The following is a 15,055-nucleotide window of genomic DNA, read 5'->3' as shown; positions in this document are numbered from 1 at the left end:
TTGGGCCAGGCACCTGCCTTAACTGCACACTCCAAGGCAGGAGTAGCCAGTGTGGTGCCCCCCCCTTGATGCTGCTGGACTACAATTATTACCAGTGCCTTTTTTCTAGAAAAAGGAGTGGGGTGCTCAGCAGTTGTGGACAATCTCCCTTCAACCTCAGCTGCATCTCCAGTGTACAATACCAGCAGTAGACTGCACCGCAGGGTTGTCGTTAAGCCATTAGTTCTTAGCTACTGCTCCCTAATCTGCAGCATGGGCGTGATAACTGTATTATATATTCATTAGCATAACCATTTTTAATCCTTAAAAAGGTGTTGCTTAAAACAAATACATTTTACAAAACCAGACCTGAGTTAGAAACAACATGAACAACTCCTCAGGCATCTGTTCCAATCTCACCTACACAGTTTCCCAATCACAACTACACTGAAATCCTGGATTCCCCTCTGCTGTTGCTTTCCTATCCAGCAGAAGAGTCTGGGTGGAAGTGTGGAATTGCCCTCAAAAGAATCCAGGAAGCTCTGTCTCTAAACCATGCAATCATCACTCTATTTTTTAAAAATATAACATCTATGCTGGTGTGTGCTTTCCTTGCCTGCCTGCCTGCCTTGCATGCACAGTCCCAAGGGAGCAGCCTCTACTAGCGCTGGTTCCACAGGGAGGGGTTACAGCCAAATTACCTGCTCTTCAAAATCCGGTTCCCGGGCACTTCAGAACAGTTTGTTGAAAATCTGTAGCTATTGCATTACACAATCAAACTACTGGTTTGCGTAGTCCAGGAATCCTTCCTATGGTCCAACTCCCTTCTCCCTGACCATTGGCCACAGTGGGCTTCTTGGAGTTCAGAATCTGGCAAGGCTTTGAGGGCCACAAGTTCCCATCCCTGGTCTATGCTGGCTAGCAGTAGCTCCCCAGAATCTCGGGCAGAGAGACGTCTTTCAGCACCTGAAACGGAAGATAGCAGGAACCAAAGAATTTGAGAGGTCCTGAAAACTTGGAGGGGGCTATAGCTCCACGGTAGGGCACACATTTTGCCTTGAGAAAGCCCCAAGTTTGATATACTTTGATCCTCCATGAATTTGCCCAATCCTCTTTGAAAGCCATCCAAGGTGGGGGCCATCACTGCCTCCTGTGGCAGTGAGTTCCATAGCTTAACTGTGCTGTGTGAAGTAAAGGACCTCTGACAGTTAAGTCCAGTCGCTGCTGCTGCTGCTAAATATTTGAATGAGGAAGCTACATCAGATGAAGGGGCTGTTTCTTTGTTTGTTGCTGCATGAAAAATCCATACCTGGATTTTAGTCTTCAGAAGAGGACAACTAAAAATAATAATCTTTGTTTGGCAAAGGGATGCTTCTTGGAAAGGAATAAAAAGCCCACTTTGGGCAAAGATTAATTTCCTGAAGTAGCAATGACTTCCAGGAACATTTCTTATGGTTACCAAATTATACTCCATAACATGGTACAATCACAGGTAAAACCATTTAAAAGAAAAAAGAAAAACAAATGGATCTGAGCTGCTGGCATTCACACCTAATATGTAGCTCCATTTAATCATTGATAATGGGGGGGGGGGAGGAGATACAAGCTGTCCTCAGAAATAAACACAGAGGATCTGAAACACGGCAGGGAGCAGATGCCTTCATTGGAGGGGGGTCTTTCTTAAAGAGCACACCTTTCCCAAAGCCATCTGCAATGCAATCCAGCATCCTGCTTCCTTGAGAGGATCAAGAGAAGTGACTGCATGCTGTCCTGAATCCTGCCTTCACGCAACAGCAAGATTAAAATGCAATTAAACAAAACTAAGTAAACCGGCAAAACATGCACACAGAGTTGTATTCCATTCATTCTGGTGCAATCTGTGGAGGAAGGAGACAAGTCCTGCCAAATCTGTCCCTGTGCATCTTTCAAGGCAGCCACACATTTTCACTGGAGACACATTCCTTGGCCCCACGGCTCCTATCTTGCCAGAGTGCAAAAAGCCTGGAGTAATTAATGGTGTGCGCTCTTTTTAAAAAGCAGACATTTTGCTTTCATGCTGTCTGGAACCAGCTTCCTCATTATCTCCTTCCATCATGAGAGACTTCAAACTTCAGCTATGGAGCAAAGCCAAGGGGAAGGCATGTTCACGCCCCCACCCCACCCCACCCCACCCCTCCCCAGTCATTTTAGACACCCATATTTATCCCTTGCAGTGACTAGGATACCTCCAATGGCTGGGGCCTGGGGGCAAAGGGGGGAAGTGAGTCTGAAATGATCACTTGCAAGAGGAGAAGGTGGGGGATGCAGCCATAATTTGGGAGTGTGCAGATAAAACAGGAAGCCTTTGAAGCAACAACATGGAATCATATATACAGGGTGAGTCCTTTAAAAGAGGCCCTGTGGATACCGAGGACACTTTTAAAAGACTCACCCTGTATATGGCTTTTCTGAGGGTCAGGGAGCTACACAACAGGTGTGCCACGCCAGATCAATTCCTCCGGCCACATGAGGACCTGATCCAACTGAAATGGCACACCTTAAGGCTGCAATTCTCCAAGTAAATGCACACCTATGAAGGGAAAATGCAATGGGCTTTCGGCATAAGGCTCCTCGGGCTGCAAATCACCTGGATTTCACGGGGAGAGTTAGGAACATGTTTGAAATCATGACCCATTTACACACAGACAACCTCCACGCTCCCCTTGGCTCTGCTCCGGGGCGCTCAAGCGGCCGTCTGCCCTCCCCCCCCCCCCCAAGAAATGTTGAGCAGAATTGGTACTGCAAGCCCCGCTCCGAGGAAGAGGCGAGGGAGGCGGGCAGGAGCGCGTCCCCTTCCCTTCTTACCAGTCTCTCGGGCTCCCCGGGCGCGGGGATGCGGAGCCAGTCCCGGAGCCGCAGGCGCCTCTCCTCCCGCCCGCGCTCGCCGCGGAAGAAGCCCGGCTCTCTCCTCGGCCGCGCGCGCCCACTCTCTCGCGCCCGGATCCTCCCGCTCGGCCCCCGCCCCCTGGTGGCCGCCGCAGGAAGAGCGCCTTGGCCGGGCCTCCGGGCAGGTGAGCGGACAGGTGAGGCCTTCGACCCGCCCCATATGGTTTTGTCGTGCTTTTCATTCCATCTTCAAGTTCAGGGAATAAGTGCATAAACACACACAGGTAAGATGGAACGCTGCCCAAGTCTGTAAATAGGTCTGCTCCTGTCTTCACCTATAAACTGACTCAGTAAATTCACTTCTTAAAGAAATAAAAACCAGCACTTTCCTTTTGTCCCCCCCTCACAACACACATTCCAAGGCAGTTTCTATCAGGCCTTGCCCCCTTTTCAAGTAATGGTGTGAAACAGGAAGGAGGAGCCTTTTCCGCCCCAAGAACCACATTCCCTCCCAAGGAAGCTTCCAGGGGCCACATGCCGGTGACTGGGGGGGGCAAAGGCCAAAGTGGACCAAGCAACAGACATTCCAGCCATGCCAAAAGGTCAGAGAGGCTTTGATCTGCCTCCATCTCGCCCAGGTGAGCAGCCCAGACAGAGCACTGGGGGGGAGGGGGGAAGCCTCCGGAGAGGCTTGAGAGCCACATTTCATCCTCAGGCCTCTCAGTCCCCACAGTAGAACATTCAAACTTGCATCCTTAAAGGACAATCACCGTAACAGAAGTGAGGCAGACAGAATATGACAGGTAAAAACCCAGTGGAAAGACAGTTTGGGTTTTTAAAGATGCATTCACTGAGTTTTCAAAAGCAATATGCAATAAAAGCAATACAAAACAAAGAACAAGGATAGAGGAGAGCACATCACTGCAGCTGGAACTGAACATAAGGTTCAGGACACTGTTGCAGACACAGAGTCATGAACAGATTCCAAGAAGGGGGACATTTTGGAAGGAAGAGTCAAATTGTGCGATAAGGGAGCTTCACCACCTGGCGCAACATAGGAACCAGCTCCTAGGGCCAAGGGGTCTTCAGCCCTCCAATAAAATATGTGAGGGGGCCAACCCTGCCCCCAAAGTTTAAGGGCATTGTCATTCAAATGGTGTGGGTGGGTGTGGGTGTGGGTGTGCACCGCATCATGTGATCAATTATCACATGATGACACCAAACTGGGAGGGGTGGCTAACACCCCAGAGGACAGGATCACACTTCAAAACGACCTTGACAGATTAGAGAACTGGGCCAAAACAAACAAGATGAATTTTAACAGGGAGAAATGTAAAGTATTGCACTTGGGCAAAAAAAACGAGAGGCACAAATACAAGATGGGTGACACCTGGCTTGAGAGCAGTACATGTGAAAAGGATCTAGGAGTCTTGGTTGACCACAAACTTGAGATGAGCCAACAGTGTGACGCGGCAGCTAAAAAAGCCCATGCAATTCTGGGCTGCATCAATAGGAGTATAGCATCTAGTTCAAGGGAAGTAATAGTGCCACTGTATTCTGCTCTGGTCAGACCTCACCTGGAGTACTGTGTCCAGTTCTGGGCACCACAGTTCAAGAAGGACACTGACAAACTGGAACGTGTCCAGAGGAGGGCAACCAAAATGGTCAAAGGCCTGGAAACGATGCCTTATGAGGAACGGCTAAGGGAGCTGGGCATGTTTAGCCTGGAGAAGAGGAGGTTAAGGGGTGATATGATAGCCATGTTCAAATATATAAAAGGATGCCACATAGAGGAGGGAGAAAGGTTGTTTTCAGCTGCTCCAGAGAAGCGGACACGGAGCAATGGATCCAAACTACAAGAAAGAAGATTCCACCTAAACATTAGGAAGAACTTCCTGACAGTAAGAGCTGTTCGACAGTGGAATTTGCTGCCAAGGAGTGTGGTGGAGTCTCCTTCTTTGGAGGTCTTTAAGCAGAGGCTTGACAACCATATCTCAGGAGTGCTCTGATGGTGTTTCCTGCTTGGCAGGGGGTTGGACTCGATGGCCCTTGTGGTCTCTTCCAACTCTATGATTCTATTCTATTCTATGATTCTATGGTGTTCCCTGACCACCTCTTTTCCTATCTTAGGCTGCAAGGTTGGGCAACCAGCAACAGAGCTAGGAGCTTCTTGTGAACAAGGGTGGAATTTAAATCACTTCCAATGGCCAGGAGGGCTAATACTGAGTCTGGAGTTAGAGAGTGGCTCATTGTTGCAAAAAGGCCTGTGAATATAGACATAGAGGTTTCAAAAAAGCTAAAGGGGGAATTTTTGTGCAGAGAATTCCATAGTCCGCATTGTTCAGATATTATGTATTTTTTAACTTTGTTGTAACAATTGGGGTGGAGTGGGTGGTAAATCTAGCCTTGTAATTAAGTCCATTATAGTTCTAGGCTGAAAATAAGAAAATAAGCAAAACCAAACCAAAGTAGCTTGTGGTAAGAACATGAGAAGAGCCCTGTAGGATCAGGCCCATGACCCATCTAGGCCAATGCCTTCTGTTCTGCTCAATTCACCTCGCCACCATTGCAACACCCTGCACTGCTCCTAGGCTTGGTATCTGGGGTGGCAGAATCAGTCTCACTGCCCTGAATCGGCCTCTGTCTCCAGCAAATGGCATTATAGCCATTGTAGCCGGTAGCCACTGGTAGGGCGCTCCTGTCCATGGCATCAGGTGACTGGCATGCAGGTGGCCCTGCCCACCTGCCCAAAGTGGTCTGCAGCATGTTCCATTGGCTGCCCCCTGCCCTGCTATAACTAAAGCCAAGTATGTGCAATGGAAATCCGTGCCCAGGAGAGAAACCTACAACAAAATGTTGCAGCATAGAGTGCCTCCAGTCCAGTTTGGGGCTGAAGTCAGCTAGTCAGCCATGCCCCTTTTGCACAGTACTCCATTCGATTCCCTCTCCACCATTTCTCTATCCTTCCCAGCAGAACTGAAACTTCGAGGGTTCGAGGCGAGGCAAACCCTTGGGCCTCTCATAATCAGCCCAGGTAAGCAAATCACTCATCACCGTCCTTTTGCACAACCTGTTTACTGACAGGGAAAAGCATGCTTGATGCCAGCACAGATTTGTACCCTCCAAGATTCTTTCCCTAGTGAGTGGGCAGAGATGGAATGCGGATTGTACTCCCTCCAGTTATATCACTGTTGAAGCTTAGGTATTTCTATTCATTTACCTGGATTAACCTTGCTGAATGACAGAAGGAGTTGTGTAAACTCGCCTGGGTGATCTCATTAGACTAGGCAGAGGTAGGTTGAATGGTGAGGGTGGCAGAAGAGACAGATTTGACCCTTAAATCCCCAAACAACAATGTCCTCGGGGAACACATGTGAAAACGGGAAGCAGTTTGCCCACAGTGTTTTCCCATCAGACGTTTCTGAGGCACCCAAGGAAATATAATGTCAAAAATGTCACTCTTTTGGCGAGTTCTCCTTTCTCCTGTTTACCTTGAAAGACTAACAAATTTATCATGCCCTAATATTTCATGGACTACGGTCTCCTTCGCCAGATGCAGTTGTGGCTGTGGCTGCAGTTCACACAAGGGTAGCTAGAGCTACCCATTCCTGCTTCATGTCTCAGAAATCTATAATTCCACACTCTTATGTAGCAACTGCCGTAGGCTCTGATGTTAATGGTCCATTAATTCATCTAATCCTTAAAATAAAAAAACTGCTATCAAAAGTGGCCAGGGCCTCATCCTGTGGGTAATGATTTCCATAAATTAATTTGGAACACATGAGCAATCCCAACAGAAATCAAAGTTCTTCCTCTGTCAATTCATGAGCAATTAAGATGTCTCTTTTACCATCATGGCTGAAAAAAATGCTGAAGTTTTTATCTGATGCTTTCCAATATTTTGTCAAAAAATACCTATCCTCTTGCAGCTGGCGATTTGGGATAGACAGTCCTTAGCCTTCTCTATCTGTGCTCTGTGCACTTCTCACCCTCAAAAAAAGGGGAGGATATCCATTATTTGCTTATTTCTTCTTATTTTACTAGTGGCGATCGCCCTGTGCTGCTTGGGAATTTGTAGAGACCATCAAATATTGTGTATTTTAAATGGATAGTGCAATTTGTGAGTTTGGATCTGTCATGCCAAAAATCAGGCAAAGTCATGCCAAAGTCACATTTTGGTCCACCCTCTTGATTCAAAATGGTGCAGGGCATCCAAACATCCATGAATATGGACACTCCCACCTCAGGAGCCCTCATGCTGAGTTTGGCAGCAGTATCTCAAGAGGCAGCCAAAACTATGTCAAAACATGGGTGAAGTCATGCCAATGGCCTGTTTCAGTCTGCTATCTTGAATCAAAATGGTGCCCGGCATCCGAGGACTGTCAGTGAGGACTGCCACCCCCATGTTGGGAACCCTCTTGCCGATTTTGGTGATGGTATCTTGAGAGGTGGCCGAACCTGTGGAGAACAAATGGCAGATAGGCGGAAAAATCACTTTCCAAAGTATGTAATATATCTTTTAGGTAAAGGTAAAGGGACCCCTGACAATTAGGTCCAGTCTCAGATGACTCTGGGGTTGCAGCACTCATCTTGCTTTACAGGCCGAGGGAGCCAGCATACAGCTTCTGGGTCATGTGGCCAGCATGACTAAGCCGCTTCTGGTGAACCAGAGCAGTGCACGAAAACGCCGTTTACCTTCCCACCGGAGCGGCACTTATTTATCTACCTGCACTTTGACATGCTTTCAAACTGCTAGGTTGGCAGGAGCAGGGACCGAGCAACGGGAGCTCACCCCGTCACGGGGATTCTGATTGGCAAGTCCTAGGCTCTGTGGTTTAACCCACAATGCCACTCGCGTCCCAATATATCTTTTAAGACATAGCTATTTCCCAAGTTGGTGAGGAATATATATTAATAAACATTCAACACCTCCCTTCCTTCATGATGCACCAGGCCAGTGTGATGTCAAGCAGACAGCTGAACTGCTGCTGAACCGTCACTCTTCTCATGCAGAGGGGCAGGATAGGAATCCTGTCATGGTGTCATTACAAATATAAAATAGATTTTAATTACATGTGGCATCTTACAAAAAGCATACAGAGAAAACAGATGCAAGCCAGCAACCTTGGGACATGACTTGCCTGCTGCAGGTCTCTGGTTCTGCTGCAGATTAAGACAGACAAGTGAGACAGATGTTCCTGTGACTTAGCCAAAGGAAGATCTGCATTTGTTTTTTAAAAAATCCTGATATGTTAGTTATGCAAGAGCTTGCTGAGCATGTTATGTAAAGAAATTTGGGGGGTGCCAAGTCACAGGATGCATGCAGAGGAGGGCGACCAAGCAGATAAAGGGTTTGGAGGCAAGCCTTGTGAGGAACAGTTGAAGGCGTTAGGTAGGTTTAGTCTGGAGAAGGGAAGGCTAATAGGTGATACCACAGCCATCTTCAAATGGCTGCCTCTTGAGATACTGAAGGACTGATTGTCACATGGAAGATGGAGCAAGATTTTTTCCCCTGGGTTCCATTAAAGTACAAATTCTCACACATTATTATACACATTATTGTGTGCCCTGATTATAAGCTAATATTTTATACATGTAATTTATGTGCATCTACACTCCAGGTTTCCTAAAATAACCACCACACAAAAATGTGAAGAGGCACAGGACCATGACAACAATGCATCAATGGCAAGAAGACAAGAGAGAAAACATCATTACAGTTACAAAGTGTATATTTCAGTGATGCTTACAAAGAACCATGTAGCACAAAATTACTAGTGTACTGCAGAATGCTGTAAGCAGCTGAGAAGAGATAGGCTTCCACATCATGTCCTGTTTCAGATATCTTCCTCTGAAAGCAACACCACTAGGAGGACACCAGAAATATTTACAGTATCTCTCCAAAGAAGTTACTTGATTCCAAGAGGACAAGGCCTCTGCAAGGTCCACATTACAAACCTGAAGTCTTTAAGTCCTCCCAATCGTGAAAATACTTTATTTGCAGAGTGAGCAAAGGTTGGAGAAATAGCTGTTTCCTCTGGTTACAGCTGCTTCTTAGGATCTTCTGGCTGTTTCACATTTACTACAGTGCTTCAGTGTGTGAGGTGAAAGTTGGCCTATTTCCAGTTGTGGAACCAACGACAGAACCAGTGAAAACTTTTCAGGAAATGGCTATGGCACTGAACGCCCCTCCCCTCTCTTTGGGAGCCTGCCCATTTACCCCCGTCTCCAAAGGATTAAACGAAGGACCAATTACTTCATTAGCTGTTCTGACAGAGAAATGTGTCAAAAGTTTCAGGAGGTGGTGAAAATGTAGTTTTATTCGTTTGTCTGACATTTCTCAGTGTTGCAGTCTCCGCGATGTGCCCACAGCTGCCAGGCTCAAGGAGGAACTGGCTCATGGCTTTGATCAATGGTGCTTGTAGAGCCTCCAGAAAGGAAGTCCTAACCCCTGGCCTTTGAGGGGAGCGCTGAGAGTTCGTTCCAAAATTCCTCCTCCCACAGATTACAGTTCTTTCGGTGTGGTTAATTAAAGCCCTGTTACAAAACCAAGCAGGCAAAGGGGGCAGAGAAGGGGACATTTGACGCCATGAACATTTACCTCATTAAGCAAGGTGTGCCAAGCAGACACACATGCACCTCTTCAGAGAGGTTCTGCTTCAGCCAAAAGCTACCTATTAAAATGCAAACTACACTAATGAAGTCTTCTTGGCAGTGGGGTTATATTTACAGTTAGGCATGGCAAGAGGGGTTTTACAATGACCGTTTAAAAAACCAACAACCCACCGGGAGTTCTAAAATGTTTGCCAAACTTAGTAGTGCAAGATTTCTCAAGGTCGCTCATGGAAACGAGGACTTGCTTCCATTTCATGGTTAGAGGGTGTGCCTCTGCGACACCTGAGTAACAGATTGCCCAGGCATCTAACTAAAACAATTTAGCCATGCTTCCAAAATTTTCCTCATTTGGATTTCTCACTGGATGTTTAAAGTTTCAAAATGTCTGGTCTCTTCCCATCCTGCAAAACAGCAGGACTAATGAATGTGAATTCTCCATTGTTCTAATACCTGTTCTAATAGCTAGTTCAGGTGGGAAGTGCCAACAGAAATGGGTCCAAAGTGAGGCTACTGAGAAAGGAATTATCAGAAGTGCATATGGAACTCTCTCCCACAGGGGCAGAGATGGCCCCTAACTTGGATGGCTTTAAAAAAGGATTAGATCAATTCATGGAGGAATACTAGCCATGATGGCAATGCTCTGCCCTCTGATTCTTGGGACTGGGAGCGGGGGGGGGGGAGGGCTTCTCTTGTGCTCAAATCCTGCTTTCAAGTTTCCCAATGGTATCTGGATGGCCAGTGTCAGAACAGGGTGCTGCACTAGGTGGGTCTGATCCAGAAGGCTCTTTTTATGCTCAGAGGAATTTGCAGAAATACTGCATTGGAGGAAAAAATGGGGGACAACCCTCTTCGCCTCCCCTCCCCCTAAAAAAACCCTCAAACAAGGACTAAACATACTCAGTAGCAATGAAGGTTGAAAATCAATTGGAAAAGAAAATTGAAATCTGGGAGGTGGGAGGGAAGACTGTAATGACCTGCTGGAGGAGGGCGCAGCTACTGGGCTAGAACTATGGAAAGGGGGAAGGAGAAGAAGGTGAGGATGTGCTGCAATACTTTGCTGCAGTTCCCACTTGACCTTTTTCTATGTCTGAATTTTGCACACTGGACTTGCACAACACGTACCATCCGTTTGAAGGCCTGCATCTTTCTCCCTTCCATAATAATAATAATAATAATTTATTATTTATACCCCGCCCATCTGGCTGAGTTTCCCCAGCCACTCTGGGCGGCTCCCAATCAGTATTAAAAACAATACAGCATTACATATTAAAAACATCCCTAAACAGGGCTGCCTTAAGATGTCTTCTGAACGTCAGGTAATTCTTTATCTCTTTGACATCTGATGGGAGGGCGTTCCACAGGGCGGGCGCCACTACCGAGAAGGCCCTCTGTCTGGTTCCCTGTAACCTCACTTCTCGCAATGAGGGAACCGCCAGAAGGCCCTCGGCGCTGGATCTCAGTGTCCGGGCTGAACGATGGGGGTGGAGACGCTCCTTCAGGTATACAGGACCGAGGCCGTTTAGGGCTTTAAAGGTCAGCACCAACACTTTGAATTGTGCTCGGAAACGTACTGGGAGCCAATGCAGATCTCTCAGAACCGGTGTTATGTGGTCCCGGCGGCCACTCCCAGTTACCAGTCTAGCTGCCGCATTCTGGATTAATTGCAGTTTCCGGGTCACCTTCAAAGGTAGCCCCACGTAGAGTGCATTGCAGTAGTCCAAGCGGGAGATAACCAGAGCATGTACCACTCTGGCAAGACAGTCCGCAGGCAGATAGGGTCTCAGCCTACGTACCAGATGGAGCTGGTAAACAGCTGCCCTGGACACAGAGTTAATCTGCGCCTCCATGGACAGCTGTGAGTCCAAAATGACTCCCAGGCTGCGCACCTGGTCCTTCAGGGGCACAGTTACCCCATTCAGGACCAGGGAATCCTCCACACCTGCCCGCCTCCTGTCCCCCAAAAACAGTACTTCTGTCTTGTCAGGATTCAACCTCAATCTGTTAGCCGCCATCCAACCTCCAACCGCCTCCAGGCACTCACACAGGACCTTCACCGCCTTCACTGGTTCTGATTTGAAGGAGAGGTAGAGCTGGGTGTCATCTGCATACTGATGAACACCCAGTCCAAACCCCCTGATGATCTCTCCCAGCGGCTTCATATAGATATTAAAAAGCATGGGGGAGAGGACAGAACCCTGAGGCACCCCACAAGTGAGAGCCCAGGGGTCTGAACACTCACCCCCCACCACCACCTTCTGGACACGGCCCAGGAGGAAGGAGCGGAACCACTGTATAACAGTGCCCCCAGCTCCCAGCCCCTCTAGACGGTCCAGAAGGATGTTATGGTCGATGGTGTCAAAGGCCGCTGAGAGATCCAGCAGAAATAGGAAACAGCTCTCACCTTTGTCCCTAGCCCGCCGGAGATCATCAACCAGCGCGACCAAGGCAGTTTCAGTCCCATGGTGAGGCCTGAATCCCGATTGGAAGGGATCCAAATGGTCCGTTTCCTCCAGGCGTGCTTGGAGTTGTTCAGCAACCACCCGCTCAATCACCTTGCCCAAGAATGGCAGATTTGAGACTGGGCGATAGTTGGCCAAATTGGTCGGGTCTAAAGATGTTTTTTTAAGAAGCGGTTTAATGACCGCCTCTTTCAGCGGGTCTGGGAAGGCTCCCTCACAGAGGGAAGCATTCACCACCCCGCAGAGCCCATCGCCCAGCCCTTCCCGGCTCGCTTTTATCAGCCAGGATGGGCAAGGATCAAGGAGACAGGTGGTCGGTTTCACTCGTCCAAGCAGCCTGTCCACATCCTCGGAGGTAACAGATTGGAATTGATCCCATGTAACAGGACCAGACAGAACTCTAGCACTCTCCCGCCCTGGCCCTGCTCCCACGGTGGAGTCTACCTCCTTCTGAATCTGAGCGATTTTATCTGCAAAAAACTTTGCAAAAGCATTGCAGGAGATCTTGGGGTCCCTACCAGGCCCCGGTGGTACAGGTGGTTCTGATAGATTGCGAACCACCTGAAAAAGTCTCCTGCTGCTGTTTTCTGCAGATGCAATGGAGGCGGTGAAGAAGGCCCTCTTCGCCGTCGCCATTGCCACTTGGTAGGCTCGACGTTCAGCTCTAACCCGTGTCCGGTCTGATTCAGAATGAGTTTTCCGCCACCGGCGCTCTAGCCATCTCAACGATTGTTTCATCACCCTCAGCTCCGGGGAAAACCACGGGGCTGTCCGGGCTCCATGCAGTCGGAGAGGGCGCTTCGGAGCCAGACAGTCAATAGCCCTGGTTAACTCCGCATTCCAGCGGGCCACCAGGGAATCAGCTGAAAGGCCATCAACTTGGGATAGAGCATCCCCTACCACTCTCTGGAAGCCAATTGGATCCATTAAGTGGCGGGGGCGGACCATCCGAATCGGTCCCACCTCCCTGCGGAGGGGAAGGGTTGCGGAGAAGTCCAGTTGCACCAGGAAGTGATCTGACCATGGCACTTCTTTTGTTTCGCTTTTAGTTAATGTCAGATCACCAGCATCCGTAGAGGTAAACACCAAGTCTAAGGCATGTCCGTGGCTATGAGTTGGGCCAGACTTATTCAGGGACAGCCCCATGGAGGCCATGCTTTCCACGAAGTCCCGAGCGGCCCCTTGTAAGGTCGTGTCGGCATGGATGTTAAAATCCCCCAGGACAACCAGGCTAGGTGTCTCCAGGAGCATATCCGCCACGACCTGAAGCAGCTCGGGCAGGGAATCCTTGGTGCAGCGGGGAGGTCGGTACACCAGTAGGAATCCTGTACTGCCCCTATTGCCCAACTTCCAGAACATGCACTCAGAAAACTGGGTCTTCCCAATAGGACGCCTGGTGCAGACTAATGACTTCCTAAAAATCACTGCAACCCCCCCTCCCCGCCCACATGACCTGGGTTGCTGTGCGTAAGAGAAACCTGGTGGGCAAGCAGCGGCAAGGACAGGCCCATCTGCTTCATCCAACCAAGTCTCTGTCACACATGCCAGGTCAAATCCTCCATCCATGATCAAGTCATGGATGGCAGTGGTCTTATGAATCATTGACCTGGCATTGCACAGCAACACTTTCAGGTCATGTGGGTATCCCTTGCTGATTCTAGTATCCATCCGGTCAGGACCAGACCCGGAGGCAGGAATAGTCCTCAGACAACGACTAAACCTGCCTCCTCTGTAATGACATGGTCTGGTCTTAGTGTAACTCCTCCTCCTACCCGTGATCACTGAGATCGGTTGTCCCAGTGCATTCCCCCCTGTGAAACATGTCCCAGCCATTTTGTGGGCTGGGGCCCACTCCCCGGCAGCCCTGACCCCTCCCCCTAAGAACAAAATAACAACCTATACAAACAAACAAAACTAATAAAACAATACAAACAGAAAAAATGTAAAAATTACAAGAACATCAAAATAAAAAAATAATTCCCCAAACCCAACCAAACATCCATCCCACCCCCACCCCCCACATACAAAAAATCCAAAAGAAATTTTTTAAAAACATTTTAAAAACACTCTGTGCCCCTCCTGCAGTAACACTGTCCTAATGAGGCCTGTCAGGCCCCGCCCTGGGCCAGATGGTAAGTGGCAGGAAGGAGCAGGGCCCTCAGGCACTCACTCAGGGGAGTCCTCCTGGGCAGCAGGCAGCAAGCACCACACAGTCCTTGTGAGGCCTGTCAGGCCCCGCCCCAGGCCAGATGGTAAGTGGCAGAAAGGAGCAGGGCCCTCGGCACTCACTCAGGGGAGTCCTCCTGGGCAGCCTTTTTTCCACTTGCATTGCCTATGTGGATAGCCTTTAATCCCTTATAGTCCTCATTAGCACACACAGGACACAGCAGGACTGATCAGCTCACTCATGGGACTCGTCTTAAAACTTGGGGTGTCTAGGGTGGCATCCCCATAACACATTTTTATCTGTTGCACCTAAACGCTAAAAGTTAGACTCTGTTTTGATGGATAGGACCTTAAACACCAAATCTTTCTCTTGAGCAGAGAAATGTAAACAGAGAAAAGAATTTGAGGGTTCTTGATAGTACTAGGTAAAACCAAGCACTAAAGCTTCTGAACATTCAGTCTTTAGATTTTTGACAATTTTATGACCAGTGGTCTCCGGTAGGAAAAGCAAGGGAAATTTGTTCTTCATACACAAGTTAGTAGTGATAGGTTTAAAGCCGGCCCACAGATGAGGCAGCATGAATGAGCCAACTCAGGCAGTGAAAACCTAAGAGGAGGTGCATTGCCCACCCTCCCACCCCCACCACCGCAGCTCTGCTTTGCCAATTTTGCCAATGATCTCCTCAATCGGGGGGGGGGGGCAGAGAGAGGGACCAGCAGCAAAGCTCTGCAGGATTCCTCCCTTCACCAAGTCAGGGAGAGGAGAGATGTTCTGCCACCCAGCGTTGCCACCAGGAGAGGAGGGAGGGGAAAGCCCTTGCAAAGCCTCACAATTTTGCCTCGGGCTAACAGCGTCTCAAAATCTAAAAATCTAAAAATCACGCTAAAACCATCCCAATGAAAAGGAAATGCGAGAAAGCAAAGTGGCTGTCCAACGAGGCCTTAAAAATAGTGGAGGAGAGAAAGCAAGC

The 15,055-nt window shown here is 48.6% G+C and overlaps 1 protein-coding gene and 1 long non-coding RNA gene across 2 annotated transcripts in view; one reads left to right on the top strand and one right to left on the bottom strand.

Moving 5' to 3' along the window:
• Nucleotides 1–15,055, top strand: part of LOC309356399 — a 522,017-nt gene that overhangs the window by 485,572 nt on the left and 21,390 nt on the right. The window lies entirely within an intron of this gene.
• LRRC49 (leucine rich repeat containing 49) overlaps nt 4,087–15,055 on the bottom strand; it is a 92,446-nt gene continuing 81,477 nt past the window's right edge. Inside the window, exon 16 of the mRNA XM_081887672.1 lies at nt 4,087–4,135. Within this exon, the coding sequence (XP_081743798.1) occupies nt 4,102–4,135 (34 nt within the window). The 3' untranslated portion in view covers nt 4,087–4,101. The remainder of the gene's footprint in view (nt 4,136–15,055) is intronic.

This window comes from Podarcis melisellensis (genome assembly GCF_964234715.1).
Source record: "Podarcis melisellensis genome assembly, chromosome: 14".
NCBI lineage: Eukaryota > Metazoa > Chordata > Lepidosauria > Squamata > Lacertidae > Podarcis > Podarcis melisellensis.
Note: the sequence above shows the minus strand (reverse complement) of the source record. Positions and strands in the feature narration are given on the sequence as shown.